Source organism: Pseudochaenichthys georgianus, chromosome 7, assembly GCF_902827115.2.
Source record: "Pseudochaenichthys georgianus chromosome 7, fPseGeo1.2, whole genome shotgun sequence".
NCBI classification, from domain to species: Eukaryota; Metazoa; Chordata; class Actinopteri; order Perciformes; family Channichthyidae; genus Pseudochaenichthys; species Pseudochaenichthys georgianus.
Genome location: NC_047509.1, coordinates 8,771,993 through 8,797,428, shown reverse-complemented (window position 1 = coordinate 8,797,428; position 25,436 = coordinate 8,771,993). Strand labels below are relative to the sequence as shown.

The window sequence follows — 25,436 nt, the reverse complement described above, 5'->3', positions numbered from 1 at the left end:
AAGTTGTTGAAATGGGCTTCCAAAGTAAAGTATCATGAAATGAAGGTACTGAAGGACAGCAGGCAGATTGGTTGATCATGTGGAAAATGAAGGTGGCCGCTACTTGTAGCCCTATTCGAAATGTATATTAAAATGAAGACCATTTATATGTATTTAATTTATATTGTTTTTTGCTTAATTGATTGCACGTTAGTACATTTTGTTTATTTGCTTTGGATTTCTTTGTAATTCTATCAATAGATAAATAATTATAATTTGTAGTAATATGTTTTTAATACTGCTTAGACACAAGGATTGTATTATTATCTTCAACATGCATAACTAACCAATTATTGTTCATAAAAGTAATATCAAAATTGCACAGTGGCCTCCTTAAGTAAATGTACGCTTACATACCACCACGTTATGCATGTAAACGGTCTGCAGAGTCACAAACCCTCAAAGTACACCCTGTAGCGAGTAAAACTCTAACACAGAAAATACCTGTCTATTACCTCATTCACACCAACGGTGTTTCAGGGCCGGTTCGGAGCTGGAGCTTTAAAAGCACCGGGTTTTCCTGTTCACACCGCAGCGGAGCAGCCTCTTAGCTCCGGAATCCGGTTCGTTTCAAGCACCAAAAAATTGTCCGGCTAGAGCAAAAGCACCGCATACGTCACGCTTACGTCGAGGCGGGGGCAGGGGCGGGATCAACCCCTGAACAACAACAAAGAGCCGGCGTTTTATCCAGTTTGTACACAACGATGGAGACACTTCACAAGCAGCAGTGGTCCACTGAAGAGACCAGCTACCTACTGGGAATCTGGTCTTCCGAAGAGGTTCAGAGGAAGCTGGAGCACAATCGGCCATTGTCGTTGTTGTCGGTGTGAGCTGTGAGGGGTTTCCGCGCGGTTTGGCTTTATGAAGCAGGCACGCAAACGGTTACGTCATGACGCAAACGATGACGCAATGACGTAGCACCATTCGGACTCTGGGCGGTGTGAAAAGAGCCGCAGCTAAACCGAAGAACCGGTTCTGAACCTGAAAAGCTCTAGCACGGAGCTTGAACCGGATTTGCGTTGGTGTGAATGAGGTATATGCTGCCCCAGAACAACACATCCTCACTCCCAGGTCGGCCTATGTTGACGTTATGTCAAGTCCCCTGTGTCGGCTTTTTCCAACGCAAGAGGGGGGGGGCGGCGGTGTCGGCTTTTTCCAACGCAAAGGGGGGCGGCCCTTAGCGTACATTTTCAACTTTCCGGGATGTCCATAGGCTTCTATATAGCTCCCTAAACGTATGTTGTTGAGTAGACGACTTGAGATCGCGAACGAATGCTACATGAAGAGCCATTCTCACATCGTTTATCAACCTTTTTCTTACTCAATATCAAGCCACACTTATTGTTTTTACTTCTTTATTTTAATTGAATAATGTAGGACTTTTGTTGCCGTCAGTTATGGGGAGAGTAGGGGCTCACAATACTGAAATCTGTAATGTTTCATAGTTTTTTCCTTCTAATTTCGTATTCTTACTACGGTGGCCCTGAAGTGCAAAACACCACAGCATTTCACAAAACACCACAGCATTTCACAAAACACCACAGCATTTCACATTGGACGGAAAGGGTATTCCTTTAGGGAGAACACTTCTTGTTTGTGATTGGACAGAGCCAGCCAGAGAAGCACTGCTGTGATTGGTTGTTTTTGCTGCCAGTCAAGAAATTACGCTTCTAGATTGGTCAGCACCCGGCCGACAGTACCAGTATTTCCTGTTTGATACTGTTAAGCTGTTTATTCACGAATTTTAAACTGAGTTGGAAAGAATGGAAGAAGAGATGGAAATCTTAAGGGAATATTTTAACGAAGGATATACATACGATGTTATCCTCGACATGCTTTCAACCCATCACGACATCAACATGTCCCTTAGAACCCTGAAAGCGCGGTTGAAAGAGTTAGGACTGAGGAGACGGGGTGACTACTCGTCAACAAGTGAAGTCAGGAGGGCCATCTTCTCAGAGCTGCGGGGACCTGGACAAATGTTTGGCTATCGAACTATGTGGCTGACATTAAAGCAGAAACATGGACTCAATGTTAAAAGGGAGACGGTAATGAGAATGCTTCGTGAACTGAACCCACTCGGAACATTGTCGCGGACACGCCGTAGGTTTGTCAGACGCACGTACCACTCTATGGGTCCAAATTATGTGTGGCACGTAGATGGATATGACAAATTGAAACCGTTTGGCATTGGGATATCTGGCTGTATAGACGGGTTCTCCTGCAAAATCATGTGGCTCAAATGTGGACCAACAAACAAGAACCCAGAAGTGATAAAAAAACTACTTTATTGACTGTATCAGAAATGTTGGCGTTATTCCCATGAGACTGCGCACAGACTGTGGAACAGAGAATGGGTTAATGGCCTCTGCCCAGTGCACTCTTCGTCACGACCACAGTGATTACTACGCTGGTGACAAAAGCCACATGTTTGGGTCTTCTATGAGCAATCAGCGGATCGAGTCCTGGTGGTCAATATTCAGAAAACAAAGGTATGTATGTCTTTGTCTAGTATGGCACCAATACACTTAAGTAAGAATGGACATGAGTTGTTTCGTGCTGCCCAATGCCAGAGTTAGTATCGTTGTGGATACTGTATCAAATAATATTGTTTTCCCAGCTCGATGCCCGACTGTAAAAATACATTATTTAGGCCTGTTTTAAAGAACAGTTACATAGGCTAAGTAGACCTTTGTCTATAATAAGCTAAATGTATACATTGTGTTAGGTGTAAGTGTAAAGGGGCAAATGTGAATAAATTATGAGTAAAGTATAAGTAGTCCACATCATATTTGTGTATAGGGTCATTTGTGTATAACAAAACATCCTGTTTATCCCAAGGACTCAGTTCTGGATGAGTCTATTTGCTGATCTAAGAGACCACGGACACTTCAATGGCACCCATGAGCACCAGTGCCTTCTACGGTTCTGTTTCATGACAGTTCTTCAGGCAGACCTGGTTGAATGTGTTCACCTTTGGAACAGGCACAGAATCCGGCCCTCCAGACTTGCTTCTTGTCCGGGTGGAATTCCTAATGAGCTGTATTCACTACCTCACAGGTAAATTGTTTATATTTTGTAGTTAATACACATTTCATGAACAGTATTGTATTACATATGTGTATTTCTGCCATACCATCAAAAAATAAAATGGGAAATATGAGCTTACACCCATAGAGGCTTACACCACACTAATAATAATAATGACCAAGGTGGCCACAAAACACATCATGACATAGTTTCAAAAACTAACATTTCAGAGCATTTATAGTTTACATAACACAAGTGTGTCGTTGTGATAAAGTATTCTCATACTTTGCTGCCAAGCATCTCCCCTCAAGCATCATTATAATACTAACTGTTTTATAGGTTTGGGTCACGGGACTGTGGCTTTGCTCTGGATGAAGCATCAACCCACATTTTTCAAGACGGGCATCAGACAGAAGATCCATGTGGTGATCCGGACATCAATGACTATTTTCAGCAGGCAATGCAACAACATGGACTTCAACATCCAGATACCTGGCAAGCAGCATCCCAGCTGTTGATTACACTGAAGGGAATAGCTGGGCTGTGAATGGGACAGTACCTTCAGTTGGGCAGCCGTGAGCCTTAACAGAGTTGGCACAAGACATTTGAGGATTTGGGAAACAGTGATTTATTTTCATTTAAGAAAATAAATGTTTATTGTGAAAACGCTGTATGAAACATTTTTTTTCAAACATGAGGAACTCTACACATTTATAAAACTCAAAAAACCTATACTGCAGTGATGGTGTTCTACCCCTTTTCTTTTACCATTTCACAGACATCCAAAACCTGGGGAGTTTTGGATGCCAAAGTCCATATTGGCTTTGAAATTAGCGTACGTTCCTAGTAGTGGAAGTGTTATGGTGTTTGCACAGGTGTTTGCCAGGGGATATATAGTCTCCTGTGAAAACGTGACACATGGATGGGGTGTCATTCCTGCAGGGGGTTCTGTCTTCAGGCCCGTGATGAACATGTACAACTCCTCCAGTGACACTGGTCCTTGTTCTGTGAAACAAAGAGCTGTCATTAAATACATTAACATTCATGTAATAACAGCAGATCCTATTCTGATCCGAACAGTATTTTACTGTACACACCTTCACAGTCCATCAAATAGTCTGCCCAGAAGCTGAGTGCCACGGTTTCTGTCGTCCTCCTGTTGCTCCCTGCTGGACTGAGCTGTGGTAAGAAGAGTCGTTCCACTTCAACTGAAGTCAGCCTCTTGTCCGTATGACACAGCACTGGAGCCAGTACACTCGGATGTTGGCAAAGGGCATCCAAAAAGTGTAGGCTAGCCAGTCCATCTTTGAATCTGTTCAAGAATACAGTGAATTGTTACAGGCAGTAAAACATATGCAGTTTTGTAGGACATCATTCGGGAAGGGAAAGAACCGTTTCCGATGAACCCCCCTGGGTCTAGACCTGGTGGTGGTGGTGATAAGTGGTTAGGTCCGGTTGGAAGGGAGAAGGTTGAGCTTGGCCCTGAGTTGGAAGCAGGAGGCGAAGGGGTGGAGGAGGGTTGCGCGTTGACGCCTGGAAGACAGCTGATAGGAAAGGGGAGAGCATATATAGAGGGATTAACAGGTGCGATAATCAGGCTTGTGAATGGAGGGAAGTGATATGTTGGCTAAGGAGTGGCGCTCCCTGTCATCCAGTGGAGGGAGCGAGTATTGCCATGACGAGCAATACGGAGTGTTAGGTCTTCCTGTCTGAACTTGCGCTCAGCTTCATTTAGAGTTGTCTTCATGAGATGTTATGGAAAAATGTAGCTTCATAATATTTGCAGCTTTACAAGCAAATTATAGTTGAACTCATTCTTTCTCATAGATAACGATTTTACAAATTGATAGCTACTTTCCCTGTCTGTAAAGCACATGTAAAAATGTTCCCTGTGGAGTTTCTTAATAAACTCAATGAATGTTTACATTAAAGGTAGTCTGTGATACCTACTATATATCAAACGCGTATTGGCATTTAAGTGTTACTTTTAAACTCACAAATAATCAGAATTGAATGTAGCGTATAAAAAAATGTACAAAGCTAAACAATGTTTACATCAATTTGTACAGACTCGCAGTCTTTTTCATGTCTATGCTGGTGCATTTCTGATACTGGTAGATCATTGTAATATGTGTCTTGCAGCGTTCCCATGTTGATGTGGGACAGAACAGGGGCCCAGTCATAAAATAACTGCCACATAACCCTACTAGAGCTAAAAACTCCACAGGGGACCTTTATCTACCCACATATTCACAAAGTTACATTAAAACTGCTAAAATAAATAATACTTCAGTATATTATTCCTCCCGTTGACATAGTAACTATTACCATACTTGAGCTCTGTCACATGATCTATGGAGAATAATTATGATTAAATCCAACTATGCAAGGGCTGGTCTGACAACAAACCTGCAGCATTGTACACCAAGTACCGACTCTGTGGAGGTCCCTCAAAAATAGGCCGAGACTGCAAAAAGCTCATGAGGAGTGTCAGAAATTCTCGCCTTGGTCCACCTGCGTCTATTCCTTCTTCCACAGAGCCTGCATCATCCGTGAACCTCACAAGCAAGTCAGACTTTTCACAGAAGGTTGAACGTCTGAACCCTCTGACAGCTCCATCCCAAACATTTGAGCGAGTTATGTTGAATCTGCTGACAGTGTTGTGGTCTATGGCATCTGCTAAGTTTTCAATAATATGGGCTGCAGATATACTTGTATCCCTTAAACGACATAAATAGATAACAGAATACAATTAAGCATATCAAATAATGTTCAAGTACAGACTCTGGAAAAGGGACTTTAAATACTATAACACTGTTTTTTGTATGTTACATCAAATGTGATTGAAATGTTTCTTCTAATGTTACCTTGACCTCCAATACCACACAAGTTTTCCATTCAAAGATTAGAGCCAATACAATTACAACTTACACAGCTTCCTTTGCAGGGTCAGCGCTTATGGGCACAACATTGAAATCTTGACTCCCGTCCTCATCTTCATCAATTGCAATGGGAGCATACAACTGTGTGTATGTGCTGCAAAAAACCAAATGTTATGAAAACAATGGTGCACAACACTTTATTCTACACCTTGAATCTTGCATGGTGAACGTTGCAACCTTGCATGGTTAAACTAAACATTACCTGTACAATGGGTTGACAGTGGACCTCACAGCAGTCATGTTGGAAGGGGTATCTGGAACACTAATCATGAAACATTAGTGTAGGGTCTCTGTCTTGTGTAATAATATGAATACAGATCAGTGGCTCAAGTCAATACCTTGTAGCAGTGTTCCTCCAACTTTGAGAAGTGCCCTCTTTGGGGTCATCAGTGTCCGAAATGAGTATCTGATTTGAGATTAACATTTTAGCATACATGTGAACAAATCAAAATATTACATACAGTTTAAAAACGCAATAATACTTTAAATGTCTAATGTAATAGTTTTACCAAAAAGGCATTTTTTAAATGTTTATTTCTTTTAACTTAAATGTTTTACATGGATTATAAGGAAGGAAACAGCACAAATACTCTACCTCTTCCTTTTCACTCTGATATGATGCCCTGGAAGAGCTGTTTGAAGGAAAGAAGGATGGAAGAAAGAGGGAGGAAGACAGAGAACAAAAAGAAAAGAAACAAAGAAATACAGAATTAATGTACGAGTATTTGCCATGACTGACATTAACACGTTTTTTTTAATCCAGTCCAATTAATGCATTTCGATTTAAGTACTACATTTATAATTGGCTTGTGGTGAAGACAAATTCTATACATTGTGTTTTTTGGGATATAATTTCCTAAAATTGTATTAGGAATCTTAGGATAGTAGATTGTGGCCAAGGAGGAATAATAACAATAATAATAACAACATTTTCTAAATATATAGAACATTAACCTTAATGAAATCAATAACCTTGGTTATTGATTGTTATTTTGTTATTTTGTTTTTGCTATTTTTCTTTCATTTTCCCCCTTTTGTCGATTGTTATTTTATTACATTAACATGTCATGTAACCGTCTTTTTTTTTATATATATTTGTTGTGTATATATATATATATATCAATTATTTATATTTATGTATAGTGATGCAGGTAACACCTGAAATGCAGCTGTATTAGCATACTTACAATACAATAATTAAACGTTTGGTTGCACACGAAAGAAGGGATATTCACATCATGTAGTCAAAGAGAATAACTCTGATAACGGGTCCAACAAATGCAGTCAAAACCCTTTAAAGAGTAAGTCACCACTGCATTTCTCCAAAGGTTTATAATACACAGTGCCAAGAATGAACCTTTTACCTTGTTTTCTCTGCAATGCTTTTTGGAGTACTTTCATGCTCAGGTTCCCAGGGCTGAAAAATACAGTAAAAAAAGTATTCATAGTGACCTTACTTGATCTGTAAATGCTGCATGTGTCGCCAGACTTTTTTTAAGCCATTTTATGGGAATCCACTTGAAAAAATTATGCACCTTTTGGTTGGGAAATTGACATAAAAAGTTGATCTGCTTGTGTGTGTCCAAACTTTCGACAAACTCTTATGAAGTATGTTTGTCAATTCATTTGGAAATGATGCGCCTTTTTTTGAAGACAAAGTGCACACAGGAGTCACGTTGGAAGTAAGACAGAAAATACATAAAGAAAGACAGCTTAATAACCACATACATTACATCTGGTTTTCTTGTACACACACACACACACACACACACACACACACACACACACACACACACACACACACACACACACACACACACACACACACACACACACACACACACACACACACACACCCACACACACACACACACACACACACACACACACACACACACACACACACACACACACACACACACACACACACACACACCACGTGTGTCAGCAAGGTCAACCTCAGTCCGTCTGTTGCGTCTCACGAAGACTTCCAGATCAGAGTCTGATGCATCTTGTTGTTCACCTATGGTAAAGCAGCTTGTGAGTGACATTTTTATTGCTGACCAACCTGAAATTAAATCTGCATAGCCTGAAAAAAAGGACTTACCTTTGTCATAATCTGATTCAAGACATATAAAGAGAGCAATTCGGTTGTAGGTTTTCCCTATTTCCTTTTTATACTCTCTCAGATTAAATGGCGTTGAAGTACCAGGAATATTAATGACTTCTGATGTGTCTGGGTAAATGAGGACATAGGGGCCCTGATCCATATCTGAATTAAAGTCAGTCATCTTCTTGACTGCCAATCCATGCAACCCAGCTGCGTCAGTGTCAGGATCCAGAATCAGTGGAAGAGTTTTCCCTCTGACAGGTTTCATGATGTTCTTTTGAAGAGACATGATTCCAATGTTTATCTGTGCAAAGAAAATAAATTAGGTGTAATCAACTTGTAAATCAGATTCTATCTAAATGCTTTTATCTGGTTAAATAAAATAAATAAAAACTTGGTACATGAAACCACACAATTAACAGTGGATAGTAACTATTATTATACAAGTCATTATGTGCTGTAATATCTCAGTGTGCAGACCCTGTGTAGCAGAAAATGCTTAGAAAAAAACACTATACAACAATATACATACAGGCATGCATGTATGTATGTACGTACAAGTCAACACTACCATAATTCTTCCCTGATTGTCTGTTTGCCAAACAAAAATAAAATGCCAATAACAAAAACACTGTGGTAGCTGTGGCAAGTCTTTCCGGCATATGCCACAGATGCCACAACTTGGAGGCATCTACCGCTGCTCAACTTTTCCACCAATAATTCCAATAAGTATTCCAAAATGTATTCACTTCAGGTTTACGAAAGTAACTGTATTCGGATTAGTTGTTTATCAAATGTAACGCGAGCTGAATACAGTTAGGCTACTTGTTTTTGTATTCTGATTACGTAACGCCGTTACATGTATTCCGTTACAACCCAACCCTGTGTACAGATCATCAGTCCTGTGTACAGATCAGTTCGATAAAGTCATGCCAAAACAGCGACATTTTACACGATAAATACGGGTTTAAATAGCAGCATTTGCCACGGAAGGCGAGTGGCAGCTACCGTAAACGTTCTCTTACTCTGGCATCTTGTGGCAACTCCCGTTGAGCAGCGGCAGATGCCTCCGCAAGTTGTGGCATCTGTGGCAAATGCCGGAAGTACTTGCCACAGCTACCACAGAGTAGCGGCCTCTGTGGCATATGCCGGAAGTACTTGCCACAGCTACCACAGAGTAGCGGCCTCTGTGGCATATGCCGGAAGGACTTTCCACTGCCTGCAGATGCCACGAAATGAGCCAGGACCTACTGCACATTTGTCCCTGTACTCATGATTTACTAATACATCTGAGCTGTCCAATTGTAACACAGTAAAAGTAATTATTTAATCACCTAAAACAGGTACCATCTATCTTGCCTAGTAAACCATATCTTCCAGCACTTCCTCCCCCATATTGGCTACCTGTACTTGTGTCTGTTCTTTCTTCTTCACTTTTCTCTTCTGGCAAGAGAAATTAAGCCTTTCGTCTGACTTCTTACTTCTGTACTCGAGGAAAGTTTTCAGGGATGGCATTTTTGGGGCAGCAGCTAACGTTACACAAACAGAGAAAAACAATGTTATGATAACCAAGCTGAACTTAGCCTGGGTTATTTATTTGCATTCACATTATATGCGAGTATGAGTTAAAACCTTGTCTATGGTTCAAACATGAATCACGAGACAGGCTTAAAGGTTTTACAGAGCATTGTTACACAGTTTGAGTTGATGTTTTACCTGGAATCGGGCCACTGAAGTCCGGTTCATGTTTAGTTTCTTTTAATGCAGCCAATGACTGTCCACAATAACTGCAAAAATGTTGAAGTGACTGAAATGTCTTCCCACAACGCGGACAATACATAATTTCAGAGTCAGAAGTCGCGCGCGCAATGGGCGAAAACACGCAGAGTAAAAAGTATATACAGTCTATGAGTAAAACCGCCCGGTGCCTTCGGATATTCTAGACTTTCGGTCACTGACCAATGACGAAGCGACATTTCTCTTGACTGGCAGCAAAAACAACCAATCACAGCAGTGCTTCTCTGGCTGGCTCTGTCCAATCACAAACAAGAAGTGTTCTCCCTAAGGAATACCCTTTCCGTCCAATGTGAAATGCTGTGGTGTTTTGTGAAATGCTGCGGTGTTTTGTGAAATGCTGTTGTGTTTTGTGAAATGCTGTGGTGTTTTGTGAAATGCTGTTGTGTTTTGTGAAATGCTGTTGTGTCTTGCACTTCAGGGCCACCTACTTTTCTAAACCACACACTGTTATTTACTCAACAATAACACACAATTATCCTTGTGTTTATTTATTTGTTTGATTAATAAACACAAGTTGGAGTCCGTCAGGACCGAGGGTCGGAGCAGCTCATAGTAGTTGCTTTAGAGAATTTTACACCCGGAAGTAAGTATTCTCTCCGCTTCGCTTGACAAACCCCGTGATAGTCCTCAAGCTCTGTGATTGGATGTTTGACTGTGCGCCGAGAGTTATGCCGAGAGTCGAACAGCACTTTGAAATGGGATGGAACCAAGGCAGACTGTCCAAAACTGGATTTGAACGGGTCCACCCCGTCCCCCCTCCCTCACCCCATAACTACACATGCTGGCTATTGTGTGTTTCTAGCTGCATATTTTTCATATTCTTATATTTCAACAGTTTTACGACAAACTGTCACTTTTTTGACATGAACATTATTTGTTAAGATTGACAAACATCATATGAGTAATTCGTGGCACAATTCAAACAGGATCGAAAGATAATTTTTCTCTCGCCATTGACTTCAATACATCATTTTTTCGGAATAAGGTCCCATGAGTTCCACCGGAAAGGGAGGGACTTCTCTATTCACAATCTGCTTCTACGCTTATTATTATACATCCATGCTCCTACCTTAGTGAAAATAAGCTCTCCCGGTAAATTGAACGTCTGGGCAGATTCACGGTGCGGTCTCAAACAGCTCCGGATATTCAGACTTCCAAATTTGCAGAAATGGTACATTAACATAACACCACCACAAGGCCACATCCTGTTGTTGTTTGTAGGTCCGTTTTTTATGATAGTCCTACAACAAGAGTGGTAGTAAGTAGTAAAAAGTGTTTACAACTGTATCATTAGTTAATTAGTGTGACCTGCAGCGGCTGCAGGTGTGCAACAAACACATGCAGAGGGTGGAGTTTTGACACCCCGCCAGATTGAAAAGGTGCGCTCCATTTGAGCAGCAGTGTGGACCGGCGGCGTATGTATGTTGTTGTTGTACTGTTGAGGATATAGTGTTCTTGAGTTTTTACATTTTCTGTTATATCAACTGTACAATTAAATAAATACAAAATATAATCAACAAAGTCATCATGATGTAGCAGGTAGCAATTACAATGATTGCAAACGTTACTAACTTTACTGACTGTTTTGTTATTTGGAGAGTGAACGTAATCATTCCAACATTAACATCAGTCATATATTTCCTAAACATAAGATTCCCTAGATGTGTAAAAAAATAAATAACAAGGATGTGAGACATTTGCAAAGAAAATCGCCTCTGAAAGTGTAAGCAAACAGGAGCAAGACCCCAGAAGTTGAAACCGGTATGTGCCGGAATGTTTTGTTTTTTCATCCACAGAGGCTGCTGGACTGTTTCCAGATGTGGTGTGTGTTAGGCACCAAACAAAAAGTTACACAACCCCAGCCTCTGGGTTCACTGCGAGCACCAGTCTGTTCTCTCTGTGCGTTTACTTTGTTCCTGGAATAGCTCTGTATCGAGTACAAGTGAACCCACTACCTGCCAAACACTGACTCTTCTACATACTGGTCCTTATCAGGCCATTTCAACCAACAGCTACTGGGACACCACTTATTATAAAATGTAGGTATAAACAGAATTTAAATCATGTTCTTAAAAAGGTCAGAGAAAGATGTTTGTGCTAAAAACGTCTGCTTTGGTGTTGTGTGTGAAAGAAGACGTGAATCCAACACAGAACATTAGGCTGCAAGAGTCTACTTTATTGCATTTGCAATCACAAGGTGACAAAAGTGTAAAATGTTTAACAAAGGCAAGTGATGTGTATGCACCACACAGTGTGTATATGCAACACAGTATTACAAACACAGTACAAATGTAAAAAAAAAAACACAAAGGAGCTTATCACTTGCATCATAGTCTTGTTTTTTTAATTCTTTTCAATTCTTCTTTTTCTTTGTTGTCAATACAAAAACCACACGGTTAGAGAGACAGAAGCAGCCTATGTCTACAATGAATTATAATAACAGAAAATAACTAATAATGTTGCTAACGGGACATCCTTCCGTCACCTAGCGTTGGTCATTGGTCCGATTTCCCCCTCCCCCCCATCGTGGATCAGAGTGAGCTGCAGGATCAGGAGGAGGTTCCGGCGTCGCTGCTCTCACTCACCTGCCGTCGCATCACCATCTCCCTGGCAACGCAGGTGATCTGACCATTGGTCACTGCACCTTGGACCCTCGCCCTGAGAGGCAAAGAGGGATGGAGATATTGTGAAAGGCTATTCTTGAGTCATTATAACAGAAAGGGTGTGACTGTGTCAGATGGCTAAGGAGTGATTTGTTTACACAGGGACCGGTCTTAGCCTGTAGCCACTTCCAACTGCCAGCCAGGACAGATATATTTTCTATGTCATGTCTAAAGTAAAAGCTGAATACAGTGCAAAACTCTGCTTTACTGCCAGGTTCTACCAATCCGCCACTTACGGTATTGGATTGCGAAAACCCACTGCAAATATCATGTCAGGTTTTTTGGTAGCTTTATTTTACAAAATGTACAAATCTGTCGTGGACTCATCTGCAGCTCTAAATTGAAGCTCTACAAAGGTTTAAAAAAAAAAAAACAGCAGCGTTGCATTTTTAGTGAGTGTACAAAGAATGATCAGGATTAAAATAAGCCTAAGGAGCAGTGGCAGCATTAGGAGATGAGTCAGCAGTGAGTGTGCATATACTTACTTCTGCTGTGCCTCCTCAGTCAGTGGAGTCATCCCCGGCTGTTTCCCAAAGAAGAAACTGGACCACCAATGGCCAGAGTCCTGCTTAGGGAGTCCTGTGGAGGCCGATAATGAAGATACAGGTTTATACAGGGAACAAAGTATCTACTGTACATTGAATAAGGTCTTCATTGTGAGCTGTACTAGAACATGTTGCCACTTAATGAGAAAGCAGACTTAAAGGTCCCCTATTATACGGTTTTCATCAATATGTTACAGGTCTCAGATATACACAAAACATGCCTCTGAAGTGTTTGGCTCCAAACACCAAACAGATCATTGCAGCATTACCCACAATCCCCTCTGTTTCAGCCCTATTTCAAAAGTGCTGATTCTCTGTCTGTTACTTTAGATGAAAATAAGGAGCCCCTCCCCACGCCCCTCTGAGAGGTATGTGGTTAGAAAGAACACAATGTGCTCTAGGAGGAGATTCAGGGTAAGGTGTGGGGTGTGGGGGACTACCTTGGTTGCTGATTGGCTGATGGTTACACAAGTCAAAAAAAATCGTTATGACATCATAAAGTGGCCAAAATCTGATCAGCTCATTTTCAGACAGGTTTTTATATAAATGGATCAGGACAAAAAGGTGAGCAAATCTTTTTTCCTGAAACTTTCAGAATCTCTTTCCACAGAGCGGACACATATTGATGTAGAAGAGACATGAACAAGTGGATTTTCAATAATAGGTGACATATAACTTATTAAGCGTAAGAATGTAGACTACTGTGTGTGTTTGAGTCGAGTGTGTTTCATCAGCTACACCGAGTGAGCCATGACTCGGGTTTCCCCCCCGTCAGCCCTCGTGTTTGGCCCTGTGACAGACTGCGGCGCCTTGGGTAGTGACTGAACAGCTGAATTTGCATACAGGCAGTTCAAGTTATACTACAGCTGCTGTGTGTCATAATGAACTTCTAGGTCAAATTCTCAAAGTGGTGTCACTTAAGGACAAATACTGACTTCCTAATTATACCAAGCAAACCAGGTAAATCGTCTAATCAAGTAACACGTGTAAACTACTAAGCAATCTAAAAGACATCTTTAACTATGTTTTAAAGATGTTTCTGGATATAAATAGTGCCATGATTTCACAGCTAAGGAAAAAACAGTTTGTAAAACTTACTAAACAAGGTATGTGCACTTCACTCTCCATGTACACACATATTTCCCCTACTTTGATTTGCACTGCATGTGTATCCACGTCGCTGTGTACAAATATTCCCTGACACCATTAAAAAGCTGACATAGCTATTAAATCAGGCATGGCAACTGAAAACCACGAGCCAGCACTTCTCGGTCAGAGCACATGGTTTTTACCTGAAGCTACACTGAGCCAGAATTAGAGATGAAGATATGAACTGATGCTGAGGGTTAGAATGGTGTATAAGGGGGCACGATGACTCAACAATAGTAGCTCTGTGTGGTCTGAGCAGTGGCGAGCGGTCAGGGCCCTCTAGGCCCTCTGTGAGGGCCTAAGATATTCTAAAAAATAATATTTAAAAACATTTAAAAAATATATATTTTTTTTAAATATATATTTTTTAAATATTATTTTTGTTATATTTTTCATTAGTTTTACCGAAAAAAACTTGATTTAATTGTATTTAAAATAACATTTCCAAAGAAATAAATCCTTCGAATCTGCCTGTTCAGTTTCTGTTTGAATGTGAAGGGTTAGCTTAACCGTTACATGAAAAAAGCTCGTCTGGCCCTCTCTGCGATTCACAGAGGGCCCGCTATAGTAAACTCAACGAGAGAGTAATGTCAAGTGACAGTCCAATTGACCAATCATATCTCCCCTCTAAATGGGAGGGCTTTATTATCGCGGACTTTATGACAGGTTCCGCCCGCTGCGCTGCCAAGTTTATGCATGTGATATATCAACGGGTCAAGCTAGGAATTAGATAATTAGCATACGTTCATTCACGATGGCTCACGTTAGTGATAGTGATGACATCGTTGCGAAACTACTAACTGAGTCTTTTTCAAGAATGAGTTACACGGATAAATTGGAGTTAATTACCAAAGGGCGACCAACACCACAGCTTATTTTGGTTCAAAAAACCAAACGGTTCGAGAGGCATTTTAATATCGGCAATTACGCCAGATACAACTGGATGACCGGATCAACCAGGGAACAAAAGCTGTACTGCTGGGATTGCTTGCTTTTTGGAGCGGACAGTGGGTCATGGGCCAAAGATGGATATTCTGATTTAGGAAGTTTATCCAAATCAGCACATCGCCATCAGAATGCTTCAGGTCACCTCAGAGCTACTATTCGGCTTAAAACATTTGGGGACACCAGGATAGAGCTCCAGCTGGATGAGCAACAACGCCGGGGTGTCATCATTCATAATGAAAAGGTGAAGAGGAACCGAGGAATTTTGAAACGCCTCATAAATTGTGTGGTGTACTTGGGCAAGCAGGAGTTGCCGTTCCGAGGTCACGATGAGAGTGTAACTTCATCAAACAAGGGGAATTACATAGAGTTGCTGGATTTAGTGGCAGAATATGACAGCGACCTGCACACACACCTCGCCACATCAACAGTCTTTACCGGCACATCTTCAAGGATTCAGAATGACCTGATCAGCGCTGTCGCAAGTGTAATGACGGATAGCATGAAAGAGTATTATTTACGTTAACGAGGTAAATAGGCTAAAAGAAAAACATGTTTTCCAAATGAACTACGCATCTCTTGAGTGACAATATGCCTGCGCTGCACCTCCAAGGTGCGCAATACATTATTGCGCAATCTATGTCTGTCTGTGTGTGTGCTGCGCGAGCCGAGATGATGTGTGTGTGCGCACGCGTTAATTTGCGTATTGCACCCTGGGCCGCTGTTTTGATATTCCGCTGAAGAAGTATACTATAGGCTGTGACGTAATAACATTTTTTTTTTTCAAGGGAAGAGGGGGGTGGGGTCAGAGGGCCTAGGTAGAAAAGTCACGGCTCGCCACTGGGTCTGAGCAATAGCTGACTCAACCTCAGCAATGCTTTGAGACATGCCCTGCCTGCCATGTTACCTGAAGGGTAAGCAGTGTGATGTGGATTGAGTATTGTCACTATAGTTTAAGTTAAGATTGTTGCTCTAACTGCAGATAGATATTCGCGCAGACACATCTAGAGCCTAAACAGAGACACACGTCACTTCTCTTGAAAGGAACGAGCTGTTCTTTCCAAAACCACAGCCATTAAAGTGCATCACTCTTTTGTTGCATCATTTCCTGACTTCATTTACTACAAAATCTGAAATTCTTTTGTAGCAGCTGTATGTTGATTCAGAGTATATTTAACCACCGATTGTTGTGTTGGTTTACTGTTAATAAACCAGTTGTGTGAAAAGACAGTTGCATACATTATTTAAATCAGTTTGTGAAGAATGTTGAAAATCATGTGATTTACATTTTAAAGGGTTTAAAGGACTGAGTTTTAACTTCTCTCAGGGGTCCAAATTCTGTTTCCACACTGACGCAATAAGTTATGCAGGGCAACCGGTTTCCCTAGTGTTAATACTAAGACAATTTAAGGAATGTTCATGAAGAGTAACACACACCTGGATGGTGAGGGATGACCTCTCCACTGTACTCCGAACTGCCGCAAGAGCTGCTACTGGATGTAGAGCCGATGCGCCCTGAAAGAGGAGAGAAAAATAGTGTTTAGCTTAATCACAGGGACTCAACCAAACTAAAGAAGGTTAAATAATTCCAAATTCATTATCCAAGGATTGCAATGGACGTACTTGCATAATATCTAGCCTTAAGAGTGGTGAGGGGATTTTTAATTTTCGTGTCCATGTGAACGCCCCGTTCACATGGACACGAAAAATCCTCTCGTCATATAACCGCAGACCGAGGGGCCACTCTATGGTTGTAATGCAAGCTTTTGATTTGATTTACTAAGACAGGTTACAAGTCTATTTGGCACTCTGAGGAACCTAAACCAAACCCATTTATACCATCCCATATTCTGAAGAAAAAGATGTGATCTCAAGAAGCTATCGAAGACATTGGGAAACACAGGAAGGGTGTAACTTTGAAATAAAAAAACCTACTGCAACTTCCCCTTGAAGCACTAATCAAAATATATCTGGTTTTATATTCAAGCTTGAAAGGATCATTACTAAACCCACGCAGGGTGGGACTTTATTTCACTTGCAAGGATAACCTATTAGCTACTCTGAACGCATGTTCAAACAATGATGCTACCAGTATTAAAACGTTACCCAGCGAACCAGATTATTGGCCCGAATATACTAGTCACCTTTTAAACAGAGAAACCCAAGGTGACTCATTACATCTCAAATGTTAACCCTTTAAAGAGCGGAAGCTAGTAGGAATTATATTAAGTCAATCGTACGGCAGACTCAGAGTTAGTCACCAGGAGTGGAGTGCACCAGCTGGGCGTAACTCTGCGTCCGACGTAGAACCGAAAGCTAAAGATATGACTAGTGCACCACTTAGACTTAAGCCCTGTATGCGTTGCGCCCGGGTGTAACTGTTACGCCTAGTATGGAGCAGGCGTAAATCGGAAAGACAGACTAGTATCCATAGTAACGTAAAACAGGCAAGAAGGATATTAACAATGGCAGGGCGTCTTGTTTACATGTTTAACAATGAAAGGGCATTAAGAAGAGAAAGAGTCGTCCGTGATCGAACAAACCCACTGGACATCTATTCAGACAGTGAACTGATAGAGGTTTCGGCAGACAAGCCCTTTTTGATTTAATCGAGGAGATCTCCCTTCAACTCCAGCACGGATCAGATCGAAACGCTGCGCTCTCCCCAACCTTGCAGGTGCTGATTGCGCTCAGATTCTACGCGAACGGGGCCTTTCAAAAATACTGTGGGAGACATGATTAATGTTCATCGCACAACTGCATGTCGGGCTATAAGACAAGTTTCATTGGCCCTCCAGCACCGATTTCTTTCTCCGTCAGTTCCGCTGTAGCTCTGACAAATCCCTCTTTCTCTTTCGGGGTGTGGCCATTTGGGATTCCCCTTGAGTCATCGCTGACGCTGTGGGTGTGGGAATTCCCTCTTCTCTGCGGTCCTCTAAGTCTGTATAATGGCGTTTGCTTGGCAACAATTACTGTTTCGCGTGTGGACGCGCATCTTAAGACCAGGCGCAGCTACACCCCGAGACTAGTCAGGCTGGGTGCACTCGGTGTAAATTCGAATCACTATGTCGGACGTAGCTAAGCCCGACGTTAGAGTTAAGCCCTACTTTTTTACGTCCATCTGGTGCACTCCACTCCAGTTGTGAACATCTGCATTTGTGTGATAAGGGAATACAAAAAGGAGAGACTCACTTCGATAGTAATCAGTGGTGGCCACGAGAGAACCCGCCTGCTGGAATAGAGCCATTCTACTGTAGTTGGTCTCTGTACGCTGTGCTGGATGGAAACCTGGGGAGGGCAAACAGTGTGATCAACACTAGACAGCATACATGGAAGAATATCCACAGCCAGAGGTTTCAAAACAGGAAGAATGATGGTTTCAAATCACTACAAGGGATGCAACTAATTATTATTATTAAGCTATATGTCATTATCTTGTCTAATCATAATTAACCAGTTGTACAATTAAGAACTTAACGTTGTTGTTTTGTGTGTCTATCCCTTCCTTAATGAATTGAGTAATTGTTAAGTCAATAAATTGCTGCTGGAAAATGATGAATCAGAAAAATGCCTATTTAATTATTCCAATGTCTTGTTCTGTCCAACCAACTGAACAAAATCCATAAGAATTGTGATACATATATAAAAACTGTGTATTGTTCTTTATTTTAATCTCTTCTAACTGTTTGTCTGTGTGTGTGTTTAAGGTACAGGGACTACATCAACAGGCACATGTTTGGCTGTTTGCTTGATAAATGACGTCAAACACTTAATCAACTGGCGTTAATCCTTCAGGCTGATGATACAAAGGAACATGTAACCCATACAAAAGAGAAAAACATCCTGGACTCCCAGTATGTGATGGATGTAAAAAGAAACAAACATGAGGCTCCAACGAGTAACATCCACAACACATTAAAACAAAATGCACATTAACTGCTCATGTCTGAAGGACATTGTACATCGTTGGTATACAGAATTCTTAGTTTCCTCCTCGCTGGAACATCACGTTCACACCTACACTACAATGACGTACAGCCCCATGTTTTACAGGAGTCTTGTTTACATTAAATGTCATGCAGAAAAACCGACCTTTTTTACGTATAAAATCAGAGAAATATGAGTGCTGGTAAAGTCTGTCTTGAAGAGTGTACATGAACAAAGCAAAAACAGACGGATCCTTTCTTTCACACTGAGGACATTTTGTCTCGAACGATACGAAGACAAAAAACAAATCATAACAGTGATGTTGATATTCAAACTGAGGTCGACACGACGACAACATCAGTAATAGGACTTTTAGTATTGCTATGAATGAGAAAATACGAATACAACGAGAAAATACTACATACATAGCATATATATATATTATTTTTAAACAACACAGAGATTCTGCAACAGATCATAACAAACTAGCATAGAATCGCTAGGTCGCCCCACCACCAAAAACAGTGTTACCACCATTTCATAACCCGGGGAAACCCTCACCTTTTTAGGAACCCAAACGTTCTTGATGTTCAGTAGCACCCAATTCAACTCAGTCGGCAAGGCTGGGGGAGTAAACGCTAGGCGACGAGGCCCATTTGAAAATAAGTGTTGGTTAAATGTAACCCTCCAAGGTCCGAGCAGAGATCAACGGATTGTTGTTGGCATAAACGGTCATCTCGTGGTTTTATAGAGAGCCGGGCGGTGACGTCACATCATGCAGGGGGCGGGGCGTGTTCAATAACAGCCCATGTGTTGCGCAGGGATTGTACCATGAAGTGCACATGTGGTGTACATCCACGCTACACTCAATACTGTAGAAACTTTTAAACACAACAATTCAAAGTATTTTATATTACAACAAAAAAAGCCACAGTGGTGGAATATAGGGTTAATTTACTCAGGTATATTAAAGATTCAAAGGCTTTATATTGTCATATTCACAGTAGCTACAGTGTAGATATTGACATGCACATCTTAAGACCTAGGCTCCTTCAACAATGCAACATAATAAGTATAAATAACAAATAATGAATAATGAAATAAAGTAGAAGTTAGTAGAGTAGAACAGACCAGAAATTGAACAAAATAGTTGCAAGTGAGCAATGTGCAAGTAAACTATATACATGTGAATTTATTAATATGAGTTAAAAACAGAATGTTAAATTACTGTACTGAACTTGGTAGGAAATGTTCAGTACTAATCATTTTAATTGTATCTTTACTTTATGTAGCTTACTTCTTGTCATTTATGATTTTCTTTATTTTTTCAATTGTTCTCTACTTATTTATTTCCTCAATAGCCTATAGGCTCATTTGTATTTAATCTCTTTACTCACTTAAACAAATGACACTTGCATTTTCCTGTGGGGATTAATAAAGGTCTATTTTAAATATGTGTAGCCTTTATTTTTATAATTTTGTAGCATACCTCAACAAGTGTTTTTGTTAAAGGATAGGGGTTATAGGGTAAAGTTCAAAAATAAGATTAATTTAATTGACTTTTAAAGTGTGATACTGTTATAGTCAGAGTAGTAGGCCTATATCACAAACCACAGTGAGCATGACCCAGAGAAAAAACACACCGTAATAAGAGCTCCCCTCTGGCGGTAAAATCTACGAAATGCATCTAATTTACCGCTGCTCCCTTTCCACCAATATTCCATAGTATTCCAAATGTATTCCTTCAGGTTTCGAAAGTAACTGTATTCGGATTAGTTTTTTCAAATGTAACGCGAGCTGAATACAGTTAGGCTACTTGTTTTTGTATTCTGATTACGTAACGCCTTTACATGTATTCCGTTACAACCCACCCTGTGGACAGATCATCAGTCCTGTGTACAGATCAGTTCGATAAAGTCATGCCAAACAGCTTTTTACACGATAAATACGGTTTAAATAACATCATTTGCCACGGAATGCGAGTGGCAGCTACCGTAAACGTTCTCTTACTCTGGCATCTTGTGGCAACTCCCGTTGAGCAGCGGCAGATGCCTCCGCAAGTTGTGGCATCTGTGGCAAATGCCGGAAGTACTTGCCACAGCTACCACAGAGTAGCGGCCTCTGTGGCATATGCCGGAAGTACTTGCCACAGCTACCACAGAGTAGCGGCCTCTGTGGCATATGCCGGAAGGACTTTCCACTGCCTGCAGATGCCACGAAATGAGCCAGGACCTACTGCACATTTGTCCCTGTACTCATGATTTACTAATACATCTGAGCTGTCCAATTGTAACACAGTAAAAGTAATTATTTAATCACCTAAAACAGGTACCATCTATCTTGCCTAGTAAACCATATCTTCCAGCACTTCCTCCCCCTATTGGCTACCTGTACTTGTGTCTGTTCTTTCTTCTTCACTTTTCTCTTCTGGCAAGAGAAATTAAGCCTTTCGTCTGACTTCTTACTTCTGTACTCGAGGAAAGTTTTCAGGGATGGCATTTTTGGGGCAGCAGCTAACGTTACACAAACAGAGAAAAACAATGTTATGATAACCAAGCTGAACTTAGCCTGGGTTATTTATTTGCATTCACATTATATGCGAGTATGAGTTAAAACCTTGTCTATGGTTCAAACATGAATCACGAGACAGGCTTAAAGGTTTTACAGAGCATTGTTACACAGTTTGAGTTGATGTTTTACCTGGAATCGGGCCACTGAAGTCCGGTTCATGTTTAGTTTCTTTTAATGCAGCCAATGACTGTCCACAATAACTGCAAAAATGTTGAAGTGACTGAAATGTCTTCCCACAACGCGGACAATACATAATTTCAGAGTCAGAAGTCGCGCGCGCAATGGGCGAAAACACGCAGAGTAAAAAGTATATACAGTCTATGAGTAAAACCGCCCGGTGCCTTCGGATATTCTAGACTTTCGGTCACTGACCAATGACGAAGCGACATTTCTCTTGACTGGCAGCAAAAACAACCAATCACAGCAGTGCTTCTCTGGCTGGCTCTGTCCAATCACAAACAAGAAGTGTTCTCCCTAAGGAATACCCTTTCCGTCCAATGTGAAATGCTGTGGTGTTTTGTGAAATGCTGCGGTGTTTTGTGAAATGCTGTTGTGTTTTGTGAAATGCTGTGGTGTTTTGTGAAATGCTGTTGTGTTTTGTGTGAATGTGTTGTGTCTTGCACTTCAGGGCCACCTACTTTTCTAAACCACACACTGTTATTTACTCAACAATAACACACTTATCCTTGTGTTTATTTATTTGTTTGATTAATAAACACAAGTTGGAGTCCGTCAGGACCGAGGGTCGGAGCAGCTCATAGTAGTTGCTTTAGAGAATTTTACACCCGGAAGTAAGTATTCTCTCCGCTTCGCTTGACAAACCCCGTGATAGTCCTCAAGCTCTGTGATTGGATGTTTGACTGTGCGCCGAGAGTTATGCCGAGAGTCGAACAGCACTTTGAAATGGGATGGAACCAAGGCAGACTGTCCAAAACTGGATTTGAACGGGTCCACCCCGTCCCCCTCCCTCACCCCATAACTACACATGCTGGCTATTGTGTGTTTCTAGCTGCATATTTTTCATATTCTTATATTTCAACAGTTTTACGACAAACTGTCACTTTTTTGACATGAACATTATTTGTTAAGATTGACAAACATCATATGAGTAATTCGTGGCACAATTCAAACAGGATCGAAAGATAATTTTTCTCTCGCCATTGACTTCAATACATCATTTTTTCGGAATAAGGTCCCATGAGTTCCACCGGAAAGGGAGGGACTTCTCTATTCACAATCTGCTTCTACGCTTATTATTATACATCCATGCTCCTACCTTAGTGAAAATAAGCTCTCCCGGTAAATTGAACGTCTGGGCAGATTCACGGTGCGGTCTCAAACAGCTCCGGATATTCAGACTTCCAAATTTGCAGAAATGGTACATTAACATAACACCACCACAAGGCCACATCCTGTTGTTGTTTGTAGGTCCGTTTTTTATGATAGTCCTACAACAAGAGTGGTAGTAAGTAGTAAAAAGTGTTTACAACTGTATCATTAGTTAATTAGTGTGACCTGCAGCGGCTGCAGGTGTGCAACAAACACATGCAGAGGGTGGAGTTTTGACACCCCGCCAGATTGAAAAGGTGCGCTCCATTTGAGCAGCAGTGTGGACCGGCGGCGTATGTATGTTGTTGTTGTACTGTTGAGGATATAGTGTTCTTGAGTTTTTACATTTTCTGTTATATCAACTGTACAAATAAATAAAACAAATATAATCAACAAAGTCATCATGATGTAGCAGGTAGCAATTACAATGATTGCAAACGTTACTAACTTTACTGACTGTTTTGTTATTTGGAGAGTGAACGTAATCATTCCAACATTAACATCAGTCATATATTTCCTAAACATAAGATTCCCTAGATGTGTAAAAAAATAAATAACAAGGATGTGAGACATTTGCAAAGAAAATCGCCTCTGAAAGTGTAAGCAAACAGGAGCAAGACCCCAGAAGTTGAAACCGGTATGTGCCGGAATGTTTTGTTTTTTCATCCACAGAGGCTGCTGGACTGTTTCCAGATGTGGTGTGTGTTAGGCACCAAACAAAAAGTTACACAACCCCAGCCTCTGGGTTCACTGCGAGCACCAGTCTGTTCTCTCTGTGCGTTTACTTTGTTCCTGGAATAGCTCTGTATCGAGTACAAGTGAACCCACTACCTGCCAAACACTGACTCTTCTACATACTGGTCCTTATCAGGCCATTTCAACCAACAGCTACTGGGACACCACTTATTATAAAATGTAGGTATAAACAGAATTTAAATCATGTTCTTAAAAAGGTCAGAGAAAGATGTTTGTGCTAAAAACGTCTGCTTTGGTGTTGTGTGTGAAAGAAGACGTGAATCCAACACAGAACATTAGGCTGCAAGAGTCTACTTTATTGCATTTGCAATCACAAGGTGACAAAAGTGTAAAATGTTTAACAAAGGCAAGTGATGTGTATGCACCACACAGTGTGTATATGCAACACAGTATTACAAACACAGTACAAATGTAAAAAAAAAAACACAAAGGAGCTTATCACTTGCATCATAGTCTTGTTTTTTTAATTCTTTTCAATTCTTCTTTTTCTTTGTTGTCAATACAAAAACCACACGGTTAGAGAGACAGAAGCAGCCTATGTCTACAATGAATTATAATAACAGAAAAATACTAATAATGTTGCTAACGGGGACATCCTTCCGTCACCTAGCGTTGGTCATTGGTCCGATTTCCCCCTCCCCCCCATCGTGGATCAGAGTGAGCTGCAGATCAGGAGGAGGTTCCGGCGTCGCTGCTCTCACTCACCTGCCGTCGCATCACCATCTCCCTGGCAACGCAGGTGATCTGACCATTGGTCACTGCACCTTGGACCCTCGCCCTGAGAGGCAAAGAGGGATGGAGATATTGTGAAAGGCTATTCTTGAGTCATTATAACAGAAAGGGTGTGACTGTGTCAGATGGCTAAGGAGTGATTTGTTTACACAGGGACCGGTCTTAGCCTGTAGCCACTTCCAACTGCCAGCCAGGACAGATATATTTTCTATTCATGTCCTAAAGTAAAAGCTGAATACAGTGCAAAACTCTGCTTTACTGCCAGGTTCTACCAATCCGGCCACTTACGGTATTGGATTGCGAAAACCCACTGCAAATATCATGTCAGGTTTTTTTGGTAGCTTTATTTTACAAAATGTACAAATCTGTCGTGGACTCATCTGCAGCTCTAAATTGAGCTCTACAAAGGTTTTAAAAAAAAAAAAACAGCAGCGTTGCATTTTTAGTGAGTGTACAAAGAATGATCAGGATTAAAATAAGCCTAAGGAGCAGTGGCAGCATTAGGAGATGAGTCAGCAGTGAGTGTGCATATACTTACTTCTGCTGTGCCTCCTCAGTCAGTGGAGTCATCCCCGGGACTAGCTTCCCAAAGCCGAAACTGGACAACCAATCAGGCCACAGAGTCACTGCTTTAGGGAGTCCTGTGGAGTCCGATAATTGAAGAAGATACAGGTTGATACAGGGCAACAAAGTATCTACTGTACATTGATAAGGTCTTCATTGTGAGGCTGTACTAGAAACATTGTATGCCACTTAATGAGAAAGCAGACTTAAAGGTCCCCTATTATACGGTTATCATCATATGGTTACAGTTCTCAGAAGATACACAAAACAGCCTCATGAAGTGCTTATGGACTCCAAACACCAAACAGATCATTGCAGCATATACCCACAATCCCCT

At 41.1% G+C, this 25,436-nt stretch overlaps 2 protein-coding genes and 1 long non-coding RNA gene across 4 annotated transcripts; all 3 read right to left on the bottom strand.

Moving 5' to 3' along the window:
• Positions 1–3,741: 3,741 nt before the first annotated feature.
• On the bottom strand, positions 3,742–9,946 carry LOC117449933 (G2/M phase-specific E3 ubiquitin-protein ligase-like). Of its 2 annotated transcripts, XM_071203729.1 has the most exons (11): positions 9,838–9,946; positions 9,526–9,650; positions 8,119–8,425; positions 7,970–8,034; positions 7,376–7,428; positions 6,607–6,643; positions 6,350–6,417; positions 6,214–6,273; positions 6,001–6,105; positions 4,167–4,381; positions 3,742–4,074 (listed from the first exon to the last, which is right to left on the bottom strand). In XM_071203729.1, exons 2-11 carry the CDS (start codon positions 9,634–9,636, stop codon positions 3,842–3,844), a joined length of 1,254 nt encoding a protein of 417 aa, XP_071059830.1. In that variant the 5' UTR covers positions 9,637–9,650; positions 9,838–9,946; the 3' UTR covers positions 3,742–3,841. The 2 variants fall into 2 exon arrangements, with proteins under 2 accessions (XP_071059830.1, XP_071059831.1); XM_071203730.1 differs by lacking the exon at positions 3,742–4,074 and having other exon boundaries at positions 4,293–5,789.
• Positions 9,947–12,073: 2,127 nt separating this feature from the next.
• Positions 12,074–19,885, bottom strand: ppdpfb (pancreatic progenitor cell differentiation and proliferation factor b). Its single transcript, XM_034087873.2, has 5 exons — positions 19,709–19,885; positions 18,413–18,508; positions 16,658–16,735; positions 13,067–13,160; positions 12,074–12,576 (listed from the first exon to the last, which is right to left on the bottom strand). Exons 2-5 carry the CDS (start codon positions 18,465–18,467, stop codon positions 12,468–12,470), a joined length of 336 nt encoding a protein of 111 aa, XP_033943764.1. The 5' UTR covers positions 18,468–18,508; positions 19,709–19,885; the 3' UTR covers positions 12,074–12,467.
• Positions 19,886–24,078: 4,193 nt separating this feature from the next.
• LOC139434086 (uncharacterized) lies at positions 24,079–25,115 on the bottom strand. Its single transcript, XR_011643505.1, has 2 exons — positions 25,074–25,115; positions 24,079–24,581 (listed from the first exon to the last, which is right to left on the bottom strand). It is a non-coding gene; the product is annotated as an uncharacterized lncRNA (long non-coding RNA).
• Positions 25,116–25,436: the final 321 nt, after the last annotated feature.

Coding starts and splice junctions, on each gene's coding strand:
- LOC117449933 (XM_071203729.1), bottom strand. CDS start 9,636: ATGCCATCCCTGAAAACTTTCCTCGAGTACAGAAGTAAGAAGTCAGAC. Junction 8,035..8,118: donor TGAATCAGATTATGACAAAG/GTAAGTCCTTTT, acceptor GCTTTACCATAG/GTGAACAACAAGATGCATCA. Junction 6,106..6,213: donor ACTGTCAACCCATTGTACAG/GTAATGTTTAGT, acceptor GGTTTTTTGCAG/CACATACACACAGTTGTATG.
- ppdpfb (XM_034087873.2), bottom strand. CDS start 18,467: ATGGCTCTATTCCAGCAGGCGGGTTCTCTCGTGGCCACCACTGATTAC. Junction 16,736..18,412: donor CACCACTGATTACTATCGAA/GTGAGTCTCTCC, acceptor CTCCTCTTTCAG/GGCGCATCGGCTCTACATCC. Junction 12,577..13,066: donor ACTGAGGAGGCACAGCAGAA/GTAAGTATATGC, acceptor TTTGCCTCTCAG/GGCGAGGGTCCAAGGTGCAG.